Genomic DNA, 14825 nt, shown 5'->3' with positions numbered 1-14825 from the left:
TCTCTCTTATATAATTCATGAAGGCTTGTCACATTTGTATTTTGAAAATGTCATTTTTAATCCCTTGTCCCATATTCTATATATCATGTTTGACACTTGTTAGCCACTTGTGCATATCGTAAAAAAAGCAACTTGTGCTGGTTTGTGTATTCATATTATATCTCACAAATGGATTATGATCCTCTTTCAAGGCATGCATACTATCTAAATAAGTGAAAGCTCATAAACACACCATAACGATATTCACAATGTTAGATATTCTAACATTCAACATTTTCATTTTCATTTTCTCTCATTAATCATGTGCATTTTTAGTCTTATTAAATTTTAATAGTTTAAAACTGGTACCATATATCGAATATTTTTAATATTATATAATTTTTTAAATTTAATTTGATGAAATTTTTAAAATCTGAAATTGGTCTATTTTAAAATTTTAAAATTATGTTTTGTTATTTTCTGATTTTAATTATGTTTGAACCATTTATAATGGTATAATTTTGTTTTAAAACCGAGCCCATTATACCGACTAAACTAAATTAATCTAGTTATATTGTTTTAGTTTTGTTTTTTTAATCCAAATCAATAATATAATTCTTATTTTCGTCGGATCGAAATGAATAGTTTTATCCCGAGATCATTATCCTTATTTTTATTTTATATTCATATATTAAACTTTTTAACTCATGTAATTTGTAATTTATATTTTTATATTATTTTAAAAAAATTATAATAACTTATAAGTTATGATTTACCAAACACATTATCAACTAATAAATAACTTGCACATAAAATAATCCAAACACCTAATAATTTTTCAACTTTAAATCATAAGTTATTTTTTAAAATAATGGCCAAACGGGCCCAATAGAGGAAGTGTAGGATTAATTTTCTTTCTGCAGTTTATTCGTCAAGAGGAAAATAGCACGAATGGAATTATTTTCTATCTTCGGAATGGTAGGTGAATTCTAGCTGGCATAAGAAAGATCATGTACGGAGGATGCACGTTATAGTGTATGTAAACGATGAGCGTTCAGATTTATTTTTCCTAAATTAGCATGTTACCCTCAAACTTCTATTATTTCCGGTTAATTTGTTGGCATGAATGATTTTGACCTAAATTATCTTAATCAAAAACATATATAGAATTATGAAAAATAAATTCTATTAATTGCAACACATGCATATAATATTTTATGTACAATATTTGAAATGACAACCATTTAAGAAATTCTACAATTTTTTTATAATATAACTTAAGCTAAATTAAAAAGGTTCAATTGCAGTGATTTACAAGTATGGTTAGAGTCTAGGTTAAGATTTAAATCTCTTTATTTGGTTGAACATGAAATAGCTTCCTAGGTACCTGATACTCAAGCTTAAATTTTCATATTACTCTGGAATATCAAATTGTCAAATCTAATCTCATTCCACTCCGTCTTAGAAGAGTTATCTTACAACTTTGAATATAAGAATAGTGCAATGCCTTCATATACAAGATCAGCGCAGTATGTCAAAAAATATATAAGAACAAGAAGGAAATTAACCATAGAAGTACTTGTAATTCTTCAATTCGCAGCAGTGGCTAACCAGTACCACAAGGCCAGAAAAATGACGATTAATACACCCAAGAAGATGAATAGGATGAGAAGGGGCAAACAAGAATTGTATCTGCTATGAGTTGAGTAGCCGACCAGCGGTGTTGATAAGGAAGATGGGTTGGTTGACCTTGGAAGCAGTACTGGAAGTGGTACGAAAACAACTGTGTCGTGGTGGCGAATTGGCGGGGATGGTGGCAAGATGACAATGGTATCACGATGGTGATGTGGAGGGGGGTGGTGATGATGTCGTGGAGGTGGATGGTGTTGAGGCGGGGGATGGTGGTGGTGGGGTGGTGCATGATGGTTATGGGCAGGTGACATGATTAAGTGTTTTTGTAAATGTTGAGGGAAAGATGGAATTAATTATATGGGAATAGTTGACCATATATAAAGAGATGACAATTGAGCTATTATGTACACGTTTAATATTTTAAGAAAAACACGATTCTACGAATTTTTTTTTTGAAACATCTAAATCGAATATACGTACAAAGCACGCTGTTGAAGGCAGAAATCGATCTTGGAAAAACGATTAAATATACAAATTCCAAAGCTCCAATTTACAAGTCAGCAAGTCAGCAAAGTCTTCTCTTTCAGTCTTTGGGTCTCGCACGTAACCAGAAAAAAAGATGGAGGGACGAAATTTGAAACTAATTTTTTAAGACAAAAATTAATGTTTTAAGAACGATATCTTAAATTTATGCGTATGAAAATATAAAGTATAAGAGATTTGTGAATATATTTGAGATTATAACATATTACTATATTAGGGATCAAATATACTATAAAATCAAATTTACTGTTAGCTAAAAAACACAAGTGAACACGAATAATTATAGCCAACTTCTTCTAAAATGACCCCTACAACCTTTAGTTCCATTTAGCTATAATTATAGCCATTGACATTTTCTTGGCCATATTTGTTGAATGTCTACAGATCTGCAAGGACTTCCAGCTCATTCCAGCCATTCTTTTCTTTCCTTCTGTGTTGTTCGTCTCCTGTCATTTGATGTATTTTGCATATACTTTGTCCTAATTCTTTTGTGTGGGTGCATGTAAACATGAAGAGAGAATGGGTATAAACATGTGTTAAAAAGTGACACAAAAATCATACATTTAATTTTAGTTTTAATATTAATATATTAATATTTAAATTTTCAGTTTAAAATTCTAATAGTATAGGACAATTTTTTATATCCATTAGTGTTATTTTATTTTTTGTAAAGTTAATTATTATTGAAAAAGTATTGTTTAGAATAATAAAATATTTTTTTCAAAAAGAGCCAATGAGTATAGCCAATCTCATTGGAGCAAAATACCTTAGAGATTTAATAAAATTTAGCTAACCATTATTTTATATTATTATAACCAATAATTTTAAATATTCGCGTTGAGATGCTCTTAAAAGAGGGGAACATGGCAACCACAATCCCCTTAAATCTGTCTTTGGTTGGAGTAGTGTTTATAATTCCATACATGATATTAAGTCTTAGAGCATCTTCAACCATATAGAACCATTTACTAAAAATAATTAATACATACTATTAAGTAAAAAAATCTATTTCTAATGGTACATTCCCTTATTTATAAATATAAACAACCTCTTGATGTTGGTTATATTTGTTGAACCACTACAAAACATGTAAGAAATCTGTAAAAAACTTTCTAATCATTTATTTTCATATTGAAGTAAAATATTTTATTTATAACAACATAAATTTTAATAATATACTATTTTTAAAATATACCTAACTAATATAGCCAATACCATCGAAGTACAATGTCTTACAGGTTCAACAAATTTTACATATTGTCCTACAGGTCCAATTTAGCCGACCAATTATAGCCAACCAATTAAATATAACTTAACTATTACCTAACTTGCAATTTGCTAATTGAATTTCATATATTTATAAACAATTTGTTAAATTGATTAAAACTTCTATTATATAACTGAATTAAAAAAAATTGCAGTCAACCCATTAAAATCATAAAAGCGTGGAATTAGGTAATTGTCATTAATATACATCGACTGATAAATTTAGCAAAAATCAATGTATATATCTATATATCTTAATGACTACTCCCTAATTTACCCATGGGTAAATAAATTTACCCATGACCCAAATCCTATATATTTTGCCATATCCATGGACTATCCAATTAGCTTCAATTGACCCATCTTAATTACTAATTACCTATTTTTGAATTTCAAAATCAGCCTATCTATGGAAAATAATTTCAAAAAAAAAAACAAATCATGCATGATTTGCTCATTCTGTTACATCACTCTTTCACTCTTCCTCCATACTCTTTCTTTCTCTCTCACTCTCTCTCTCTCCCTCTCTCTCGCTCGCTCTCTCTTTCTCTTGCGAATTAGAAGCTACAATGGATGACCATTGGATCTGAAAACTGAATCTTGGCGCTGAAACGTTATCATAATCATGGAATTTCAAGGTATTTCTTATCACCAGTTTCTAATTTGCTGTTGGATTATTATCTGTTATTTTGTCATGCGATTCACATGATTATACATTATGTACGTTAATCACTAATGGTAGGATCCAAACGTGTTCGTGGTCGTAATACTGAAAATATTTTGAATGCATCGCACACCTCAGGTAATCAAGGTATGAAATCTGATGAACATGTCTCATTGTTACACTTTTTGTTTTGTATTTGGTAATGATTTTTCTTTTTTTGTCCAATTAGAAAAAAAACTTCGCGTTCGTGACCGGAATGTAGATTCCATTCTTACAAACATGACTAATTCTCAGAGTGCAGATAATTACCAGATGATTTCCTCCTGCAATGATTCATGTAAAGTTTCTTCATTTTACTGACGTAGTTTGAATCTAAAAGTTATTATGTAGACGTTAATAAGGCTATCTTTATTCTTTACTTCAGTTAAACCCGGATCTGATCCAATAAATATGCGTGGAAATGCATTTCCAGATAGTAGCAAGGATAATCAGAATCCACTAATTTTGTTAGGTTAAGCATCTCTCAGCCGATCAACTATTGAACATGGCCAAAGCCGGACATTCTAACAATTTTGATGTATAGTTAATGCTGTTTATTTGTGATTATTACATATACCAAACCGCAGCCGTTCAATCAGTCTTTGAGGACTAATAATGTAGAATATCTTAGCCGTAATCCTCTAAAAACAATTAACGGTAACTTGAATTGCTGGACAGTCGTGTATGTAGATAGGCCCGGTAATTTAAGTTAAGTTTGTATTCCCCTTTCATGGATGCAGGTAATTCTGCAAAGCTGTCTCCTTTGACTGAATTATCAAAGAATATCGAATTTAGTCAGAATTTACAGTCTGCAGGTTTGACCACTTTGAATGGTTTTTGTTTGCTTCTTAATGTAATACTAATATTGTGTTTACATAATACCATGATCAACATTCAGTGGAATTGAAAATAAGTTTTTCTCTATTCTTTGCTTTAGTTAATCCCGGATCTTATCCAATAATTTTGATCGGACATGCATTGTCAGATAGTCGCAAGGATAATCAGAGTCCAATAATTCCGTCGAGTATATCATCTCTCATCCGATCAAGTATTGAACATAGTCAAGGTCTGTTGTATACTGCGGTCCACTTTGACATGTTTTTGTTTGCTTCTTAATGTAATACTAATGATGTGTTTATACAATACCATGTTCAGCATTCAGTGGAATTGAAAATAGGTATCTTAAACACACAGAGCTGCAAGATATTAACGTAGAACTATGTAAGCAATAAATCTCCGGAGATTTTCCATTGTGTTTGGAAGATTTAGGCAAACAGTCTCCGCGCACTCTTGACATGACAAAGGCTAGTAAATTCCCAAGTTTACATTTATAGCTACAATATTCTTAATTTTAATATACATTTTGATTATGCAGTTTCAGTTGTCGGTAATTACCAATCCAGTGATAAGGATAGATTAGCCACCGGACAGATGTTAATGTCAACTCTCCATGAAGTTCAGGTTGACATTAATTTCCAACCCAGTTTTGAGAAACTAGGTACTGACGGATATTGCCTCAATACTAAACCAAATGCAAAACCAAACCTGAAACAACCTGGTAAACAATAATAAGTATGGTCAGTTATTTTTTTTTATTAAAGAATCCTGTTTGATAATATAAATGTCTTTACTGGAAATTGCAGAAAAAAAAAACCAAATGAGGGTGCGTCGAAAGAACTGCAGTTTTAAGGAACACAAAATATTCCTGAGTACACTGACGGATGATCCAACTGTTAGTGAAAGCATTGTGCACAAGCCTGTGGGAACTGCGTCACCTTCACATGCTTCTCAAACATCAGGCACATTTTACTTCACTCATAGTTGGAAAAATTTATGTTTAATTTTATATGATATTGGCTGAATTGGTTATGTTTTTCTCCAGGTAAAAGAAAAAATAGGTTGTGCGGAAAGAGTCCGAGTGACAGAGAATTACTCGATAATTCTCCATACACCCAACCTGGAAACACTTCACGTTCATACTGTTCTCAAATATCAGGTTAAAACATAACCAACGTTATTTTTTATTACAGTTGTCCATGGTTGTCTTATTGCTATATTGAAAAAATACAATTTTCAAATTGTTAAATTCATCGCACAATTTGATAAATTTTGGGTCAACCATGTAGGTGTACAGATAAATGGAGAAACATGGCGCAACTCCTGATACTCCATGCGTTCATAAATTACGACCCATGGGATTTGAAGGTGCGTTTCTAAATCAAAATTGTATATTAGAGATGCTTATTATTTATGCAAATAAAGATAGTAGTAGTTGATCTTATTAACAATGTGGTTGCTGTAGCAGGAGAACAACGAAATATTGCAGCTTTAAAAAATACTCAAAGTGCCAAGAGTACTGTCACTTTTGCAATGCCCGCATCCACTATATTTAAACGACCACAAGTAACTTTAGGTTCCAGCAGTGACATCGTTTTAAAATAATAATCCAAAAAAACCTGTGGTAAAATTAGTCCAGGTTCTTCAACATATGATACATCTTCCGTAAAAAGTTATTATGAGCAAGGAGAAAGTTCAGGTTCTAATAACTTATTAGGAGAATTTAACAATGTTGAAGATTGTGACAGCAGCGATAGTGATTGTATATCTACTGGTATGAACTTAAATTCAGTTTTATTCTTAATTACTATGGTGTTCCACAGTCATAATAATTTCAAAATTTGTAGGTGATTGTGACGATGTTGATGTACATGATTTTGACAATACTGTTACTAAGTGGAGTGAGTACCTCGATGTTGGTGATCCTGATAGAATTTGTTCAAAGTGTCAGGCCATCATGTGGAATCATGAAAGAAACAATAAAAAAGCGACCAAAAAGCCTCCAACTTTCTCTCTTTGTTGTAAAAATGGTTACATAATTCTTGAGAAAGAAGAGCAACCTCCCGAGCCTCTCGCTTCACTCCTTACTGGTGGATCCTGTTTTAGGAATTTCAAGGAAAATATTAGAATGTACAACTGTATGTTTGCCATATCTTCCACCGGAGGTCAAATTGATCGTAGTATCAATCGTGGCGGTGCTCCTTACTGTTTCAAGGTAAAAGGTGTAAATTACCACAGTATGGGAAGCTTTGTACCACTTGATGGTGAGAACCCCAAATTCTGTCAACTCTACATATATGACACTGAAGATGAAGTACATAATAGAATAAATGCCGTTAAGGGAGGACGCGATGCCGTGGATGAAGAAACCGTTGAGTCATTGTTAGAAATGTTGGATAAACATAATCGTTTGGTCAAAGGTTTTCGTATGGCACGTGAAAGAATTAGTCAGAATGCAGTTGATGAATTTAGATTGGTTCTAATATCTTCGTCTTCCGCATCTGGCCGACCTAACCATATTGGTCCATCGAATGAAGTTGCCGGGTTAATTGTCACTTACGAGTATGCTAAAGGATGCAGGGATACAATAATCCATTCGAGAACCAATGGATTGGAGAGAATTTTTGAAACAGATCCACGGTTTATGAAACTTCAGTATCCTATTCTGTTTCCTCATGGAGACATCAGATATTACTGTCAAATCCCTTTAAACAGACCAAATCAAAAAAATCAGAAACAACGTCAGAATACCGAAGATGAAGATCCGGATGAAAAGGGGGAGAGAGAGTTCATCACGATGAAAGAATATTACAATTATAAACTCATGATACGGCCTTCGGAAGGTATGTTCAAAATCATGACCTAAATTTGAACACTTATATATGAATTAATTCCACCCTTCTAATTTTCTCCCGAAATTGTCTCATGTATATTCAGGTTTGACTCCACATCTGGGAGGTCGTTTGTGGCAGCAATATGTTGTTGACGCATTTACTGCGATTGAGCAATACATACTTGACTGGATCAGAGGTCACCAGACTACAATTCGTTCTGATATGTACCACAATATATGAGATGCACTAAACAAGGGTGACAACAGTCCTGAAAATGTCGGCAAGGCAACAATTTTACCAGCCTCCTTCACTGGCAGTAAAAGATACATGAACCAGTATTTCAAGGACGCAATGGCAATTTGTCAAACACTTGGACACCCATCATTGTTCCTTACGATGACCACTAACACAAAATGACCTGAAATTCAAAGGATGTTAAAATTTCTACCTGGTGTTGATGTTGTTGACGCACCCGACGTCGTTGCAAGGGTATTTAAAATGAAAGTTGACCAACTTCTTGATCAAATAAAAAATAAGAACTGCTTTGGACGTTGTATTGGAGGTATGCTATTTTCAGGATTTCTTCCTCTAACAAATTGCTTATGATGTAAATTTAATATGACATGTATGTAAGTCTTTATTTAATTATTTTCATCAATTTCATATTACAGTAATGCACGTCATAGAGTTTCAAAAGCGTGGATTGCCACATGCTCACATGCTAATATGGTTGCATCCAAACGATCTTCCCAAAACAACTGAACAAATAGATAAAATGGTTTCTGCAGAAATTCCTGACCCAAGTATTGATCCAGTTGGTTACGAAGCTGTCAAGAATTACATGATCCATGGACCATGTGGCACTGACTGTGTCAATTCTCCCTGTATGGTTAAAGGCCGTTGTATTAAACATTTTCTTAAAAGGTAATTCTGAGATCTTTTACATTAAATTAATTTTCCAAAAACTGCTGGAAGAATACAACATTTAATTTTTCACCTTTTAGTAAAATATTCCTTTTAGATTTATTTTAATTAAATTGAAACATCGTTCTTTCCTTTTTAACAGGTATAATTCTCACACATACTTTGATGACTGTGGCTTTCCCATCTATAAGAGGAGGAAAACTGGAATTACCGTAAAGAAAAAGGGAATTGACCTGGATAATCGTTATGTTGTCCCCTACAATCGAGATCTTCTAATAAGATTTCAATGTCACACAAATTTGGAGATTTGTAACAGCTCCAGATCATTGAAATATCTGTTAAATATTGTTTAAAAGGACATGATACCGCCACCATGTGTCTGAGGAAAAAAACAAACAACAAAAAAGGGTGCACAACCACAATCACTCCTGAGAAACGGCTGCTTGATGAAGTCAAGCAATACTTGGATGGAAGATATGTTTGTGCATCTGAAGCATCATGGAGGATATTTGGTTTTGACATCCATTCCCGGTGGCCTTTTGTTGAACGATTGCCATTACATCTACCGAATGACAAGCATGTGTCATTTAAAGGCTCACAAAATCTACAGGAAGTTTTTGACAATGCTGGAACAAAGAAAAGCAAATTAGAAGCATGGTTTGATACAAATAAAACATATGCAGAGGCCCCAAATTTAACCTATTCAGAATTTCCAAGCAAGTTTACATGGCATCCACAACCTGGTATCTGGAAACAGAGGAAAAGAGGTGATGTCATCGGTAGGCTTGCTAAAGTACATTCATCTAGCGGTGAACTATTATATCTGTGCATGCTCCTGCTCAGGATTAAAGGTGCTGTATGTTTTGATGATTTGAAGACAGTCAACGACCATGTTTATAACTCCTTTCACGAAGCCTGTGCCGCGCTAGGTATCCTCTAGAACGACCAACAATGGCACGAAGCTATAGGTGAAAATGCGCATACATCCATTCCTCCACAATTACGTGCCATGTTTGTCAACATTTTAGTATACAGTCCAGTCTCTCATCCGCGTAGCCTTTGGGAAGCTCATTGGGGATGCATGTCAGATGATATTCTTCTTGTGAGGCGACATCTCACTAGGGATCCAAACCTTTGTCTATCAGATATTGAGATCCAGAATTACGCTCTTGCAGGTATGAGCTGTTAATAATGCTTTGTACATATTACATGTTCCATGTTTGGATTAATGTTATCAAGTTTTATTAATTTTATTGCAGAGATAGAGAAATTATTGAATGATATTGGTAAAAGCCTTAGAAACTTCCCAGATATGCCATATCCCGGAGATGCTTTTTTTTTTCCAACTCTGAGAATAGACTAATTCTTGAGGAAACATCCTATGATATAGAAGAAATGAAGAGAATCCACGCAAGAAACATAGTCTTCTCAATGATGAACAAAAGATAGTCTATGATTCCATTCTTGACAATATCAACCAGAAAAAAGGTGGTGTTTTCTTTGTTTACGGAAGTGGAGTATGTGGAAAGACTTTCTTGTGGCAGACACTATGTTGTCGATTACGATCAGAGCATAAGATTGTGCTTCCTGTTGCCTCATGTGGTATAGCTGTTGTGTTGCTTCCTGGTGGAAGAACCGCACACTCCCGCTTTCATATTCCACTCAAGCTTGATGAAAATTGTTTAGCCGGTTTAAGACATGGGACTGATAATTCTGAGCTACTTCAGTAAACTGATTTAATAATTTGGGATGAGGCTCCTATACAGCATCGTCATGCTTTTGAATGCGTTGATCGATCCTTGAGAGATATTATGTCTGCTATTGATAAAAGCAGAGCTAAAAAGCCATTTGGTGGTATAACTATTGTTTTTGGTGGAGATTTTAGGCAGATACTTCCTGTCATTCCAAAAGCATCAAGGGTTGAAGTTGTCTGCTCTAACCTCAATAAATCCAAGCTTTGGGAATCCTGTGAAGTATTTTTATTGAAGCTAAACATGCGGCTTAATGCAGGAAATAGTGATTTGGAGAACAAAACCATTGCGGACTTTAGCAAGTGGCAGCTTGCTGTCGGTGATGGCAAAGAAACCAATATTTCTCCAAGTCCAGACACTGGTGAAATGTTAATAAAGATTCCTGATCAATATATCGTTCATACGTCTGGAGATCCAATCCAGAAGCTTTTTGAAGTGACGTACCCAGATTTTATACAAAATATCTCTTCACATGAATACCTCAGATCAAGGGCCATACTCACACCTACCAATATCGTGGTGGATGAGAATAATACAACGATACTTGAAAAAAATCCTGGCATGGTTTACACTTATCTGAGTCAGGATTCAATTGATGATGCAGGTGATGATGGTAATGATTTCAGATCCGCTTTTCCAGTTGAGTATCTAAACTCTATCAATATGCCTTGCATTCCTAAGCATGAGTTAAAATTGAAGGTAGGAGTTGTCGTCATGCTTATGAGAAACCTAAACCAGATCATGGGATTATGCAATGGTACAAGAATGATTGTGAAATCCTGTAGAAAGAACAATATTGAATGTGAGATTTTGTGTGGCTCTCATGTTGGAATGAAACATCTAATACCTAAAATTGAGATGATTCCAAGTGACACGAACTGGCCGTTTGAATTTAAACGCGTTCAGTTTCCGATTCAAATATGTTATGCCATGACGATTAACAAGAGTCAGGGACAATCACTTGATACAGTTGGGCTTTACCTTCCTAAAGCAGCTTTCTCGCACGGACACATTTATGTTGCTATATCCAGAGTGACACGACCTGAAGGCCTCCATATTCTCATAGATAGTTGTGATGGTATTAGCACAGATATCACAAATAATGTAGTTTTTGAGGAAGTGTTTTACAATCTTCCAAGTGCAGATAATTGACATGACATATTAAGAACTTCCTGTAACATTTTTCTATATTTCCTTCTTAACTCTAGATTTATTATGTTTGAAATATCAATGGTGTGAGTTCAACATCCAAAATGTTACACTTTTTTTTACTACATCCGTCTATGAACATAATATAAACAATAAATCTCCAATTATTTTGTCTATTAAAAATATGTATAATCTGTTTGATTAGGAAGATTTTCTTAATTGTTTATATACTGTACATATTTTATTAGGAATTGAATTTCAGTTTTCCCTTTTTCTATTGGCAAAAATCCAAATGATAAGGTTGGTTAGTTGTCATAATCACATCAAACACTTACCTTAAGAATTATCAGCAAATTAAACCGGGATATTACTCTAATTCTCAATTAAAGGAATAGATTTGCACTATAAATTTCGAGCTAAATTGTTGGCATCTCCCTAATGTCTTGCTGGTTAAATATATTTTCAACATTTTTACAGGAGTTTTGTCATTTGCTAAGCATCATCCTTTTTTTCTCTCAAGAGTTCAACCATTTTGTAAGATCTTCAATTCTTTAAGCAATTTATACAGTTCTTAGAATATTGAATGCATAAATATCTTACCTGCTGAGTTGTTATTAAATTTTTGAATGAACTTTTTTCTTGCTCTTCTTATAGTGATCTTTTTCAATGGAATCATTTGATCGTCTATCCAATCTCGACAAGGCAAGCACTAACTGGAAAATTAAGGTCAGGGTTACCAGGATGTGGGCTAACATGACTTTAGAGACGAACTCATTGAAAGGCTACAATCTTATTCTCCTTGACGATGATGTATGTTTTAAATTTATTCATCTTTGCGTTATTTGTTGTCAATCCTTTTTTCCAGTATTATATATTTATGTCATTTAAATTATCTAAATATAGGATAACCATGTTCATGCCTTTGCCTATCATAACATTTGGAATGGATTCAGCACAAAAATTGTGGAAGGCGGTGTCTATGTTTTTGACCAGTTTGCAGTTAAAGATCCTGTTGGAAACTTGAAGCCTGTGCAGTCAACCCTTTGCATCAGATTTACAGGCTCCACTACTGTGAGGACTGCTGATGATGATGGCATGATCCCTTCGCAAAAGTTTGAGTTTTTAGACCTGGGAGATTTGTTTGCAGAAGCAAATAAATGTCTTCCTCAACAGCAGCCTGAATTTGCAATAGGTCTGGTAACACACTCTTTTAACTCGATATTATCGTAATTAACTCATATGGAACAATTCTCCTACAAATATAAGACAACATACTTTAATATTGTGTAAATAAATTTTGTGTTAAACAGATATTATTGGAGTTGTGGAGGAGTATGAAGGTTTGAACAAGCTTCATACTCGATACGGAGATAGGGACATTGTGAAGTTTAGAATATGCGATTCAAAGTAATGTGCATATGTATATTTGGTCAATAGTGTAATTACGTATATACACCGCATATTGCTAATAGATTATTAACATATATGATATCTAAACCTATTTTGTAGTAATGCCCACAAAGTTACTGTTTGGGGTGATCTTGCTGTGTCTTTCAACAACGAGATGGCTGGAAATCCCAAAAAACCGATCATTGCTATTATAACAAGTACAAAAGTGACTACATTTATGAGTAAGTACTTATGCAATCAAATCTATTACATAGTTATATTCTTGCTGATTAAACAATTAACTTTATTCCCATATACAGGTTCTGTTCAGATTGGTACATTACTGTGACGACTGAGGATTTTGTGACGTAATTAAGTCAATAAAGTATTGTTATGAGATGTGATTATAATTATGTGACTAAGTGCTGATTAATTGTCTTTTCTGTATATTAGAATATAGGAGCGTAGATAAAAACGTTCCAATTTAAAGAGTCAGCTTAGAAGTTAAGTTGTGGTGTCGGGCCATCAGGTAGAACGGAACCCGTCCTAATAAGGAGTTAAAGAGTATAAAATGTGAATTTTGTGTGATTAAATGAAATGAATATGTAAATAAAGTATTTCGTCCTAAGTGACGTGTTGATTGGTAAAGATAATGAGAAGCGTAATCGAAACGCTGAGCGTCGGGCCGTCAGGCTGAACGTGACCCGGTATGCGTAAAAGAGGATAAAGATTAAAGAGGGATAAATTCTATGATCGGACTTGAGTTGTTATGTGATTATATATGTGAGATTGTTGTCTTTGTGCATGGCTATGTGTTCTGTGACAGTTTTTATGAATTTTAAAGGAATTACGTGATTTAAAGAAAGGTTTAATTAACCTTCGCGCATTTTTATAAAATCATTCGAGTAAGATAAAAACATGGGATTTGTTCTGATATCTTCGTAGTAGTCCCAGAGACTTTTTAAAAATGATGAGTGGATTTATTTGTTGGTCTTTGTATTTTTAAATTGATTTTATGTGGAAAATGATATTATTAAAGCAAGCTTGCGAAATTCATATAAAATCAACCGTCTGCTCAAAAATCTATTATGAGTAATGGTTAAAAAGCTAATTTCGAGGCCTACGTATTAAAATTGTTATTTTCAATAATTCTCGACTTCCCGAGAGAGATATACTTTATATTTGATTTTTGTTACATTTGAGTAAAAAGAAAAGGAACAAAAGAGCTAGAAAGGGAATTAGTAGATTACAAATTTGCCCTTATTTTTAAGTGGTATATAAACCCACTTCCCTTTCTTTTTCTTTCTCTTCCTCCCGTGCACTCACTTTCTCTTCTCTCTTTTCTCTCTTTCTCTCTCTCGAACACACTCACTCTCTTTCTCTCTCGGCTTTCTTCTATCTCTCTCGGTATACCTATATTTTCCTTGTTTAATCTCACCAATCATCCCTAAATCTTCTTGATAAACACCTATATGTAGGTAGAAGAGTGTGCATGTGTGTATATCTACTTGCATGTAGATGTGTGTGCTCGATGTGTATGTTTTCACCCGAGAACCACTTGGTTCTTGTTGTTCTTGTTGATATCATCTTGTTTAAGCATGATTCCTTGTAAATGAATGATATAGAAGATGTGCATGTTAGTTATTTTGAGTAATTGATGGAAAATGGGGGTTTCATGGTTGGACACCCTCGAATGAGGGCACCACTGTGAAGCCACCGCCACCGGTGATGAACTCCGGTGAACCGGTGGTGAGTGATGATGTAAACACAGAGCTCTACTACACCAAAACTTGTTCTTTTGATTGTTGCATGTGTTAA

The 14825-nt window shown here is 33.9% G+C and overlaps 3 protein-coding genes and 1 long non-coding RNA gene across 4 annotated transcripts; all 4 read left to right on the top strand.

Moving 5' to 3' along the window:
• Positions 1–4006: 4006 nt before the first annotated feature.
• LOC141677327 (uncharacterized) lies at positions 4007–4231 on the top strand. Its single transcript, XR_012557382.1, has 2 exons — positions 4007–4058; positions 4163–4231. It is a non-coding gene; the product is annotated as an uncharacterized LOC141677327 (long non-coding RNA).
• Positions 4232–8226: 3995 nt separating this feature from the next.
• LOC141679582 (uncharacterized) lies at positions 8227–10448 on the top strand. The gene is made up of 5 exons (XM_074486046.1): positions 8227–8356; positions 8466–8718; positions 8861–8930; positions 9035–9574; positions 10200–10448. The coding sequence occupies exons 1-5, from the start codon at positions 8227–8229 to the stop codon at positions 10446–10448; spliced, it is 1242 nt and encodes a 413-aa protein (XP_074342147.1).
• An 81-nt stretch (positions 10449–10529) lies between these two features.
• LOC141679581 (uncharacterized) lies at positions 10530–11621 on the top strand. Its single transcript, XM_074486045.1, has one exon. It carries the CDS (start codon positions 10530–10532, stop codon positions 11619–11621), a length of 1092 nt encoding a protein of 363 aa, XP_074342146.1.
• Positions 11622–12284: 663 nt separating this feature from the next.
• Positions 12285–13356, top strand: LOC141679580 (uncharacterized). The gene is made up of 5 exons (XM_074486044.1): positions 12285–12428; positions 12522–12810; positions 12929–13025; positions 13128–13249; positions 13328–13356. The coding sequence occupies exons 1-5, from the start codon at positions 12285–12287 to the stop codon at positions 13354–13356; spliced, it is 681 nt and encodes a 226-aa protein (XP_074342145.1).
• Positions 13357–14825: the final 1469 nt, after the last annotated feature.

This window comes from Apium graveolens, chromosome 8, assembly GCF_009905375.1.
Source record: "Apium graveolens cultivar Ventura chromosome 8, ASM990537v1, whole genome shotgun sequence".
Taxonomy (NCBI): domain Eukaryota; kingdom Viridiplantae; phylum Streptophyta; class Magnoliopsida; order Apiales; family Apiaceae; genus Apium; species Apium graveolens.
Note: the sequence above shows the minus strand (reverse complement) of the source record. Positions and strands in the feature narration are given on the sequence as shown.

Coding starts and splice junctions, on each gene's coding strand:
- LOC141679582 (XM_074486046.1), top strand. CDS start 8,227: ATGTTAAAATTTCTACCTGGTGTTGATGTTGTTGACGCACCCGACGTC. Junction 8,931..9,034: donor GGAGGAAAACTGGAATTACC/GTAAAGAAAAAG, acceptor GATTTGTAACAG/CTCCAGATCATTGAAATATC. Junction 9,575..10,199: donor TGCTCAGGATTAAAGGTGCT/GTATGTTTTGAT, acceptor AATATCAACCAG/AAAAAAGGTGGTGTTTTCTT.
- LOC141679581 (XM_074486045.1), top strand. CDS start 10,530: ATGTCTGCTATTGATAAAAGCAGAGCTAAAAAGCCATTTGGTGGTATA.
- LOC141679580 (XM_074486044.1), top strand. CDS start 12,285: ATGGAATCATTTGATCGTCTATCCAATCTCGACAAGGCAAGCACTAAC. Junction 12,811..12,928: donor GCAGCCTGAATTTGCAATAG/GTCTGGTAACAC, acceptor TGTGTTAAACAG/ATATTATTGGAGTTGTGGAG. Junction 13,026..13,127: donor TTTAGAATATGCGATTCAAA/GTAATGTGCATA, acceptor CCTATTTTGTAG/TAATGCCCACAAAGTTACTG.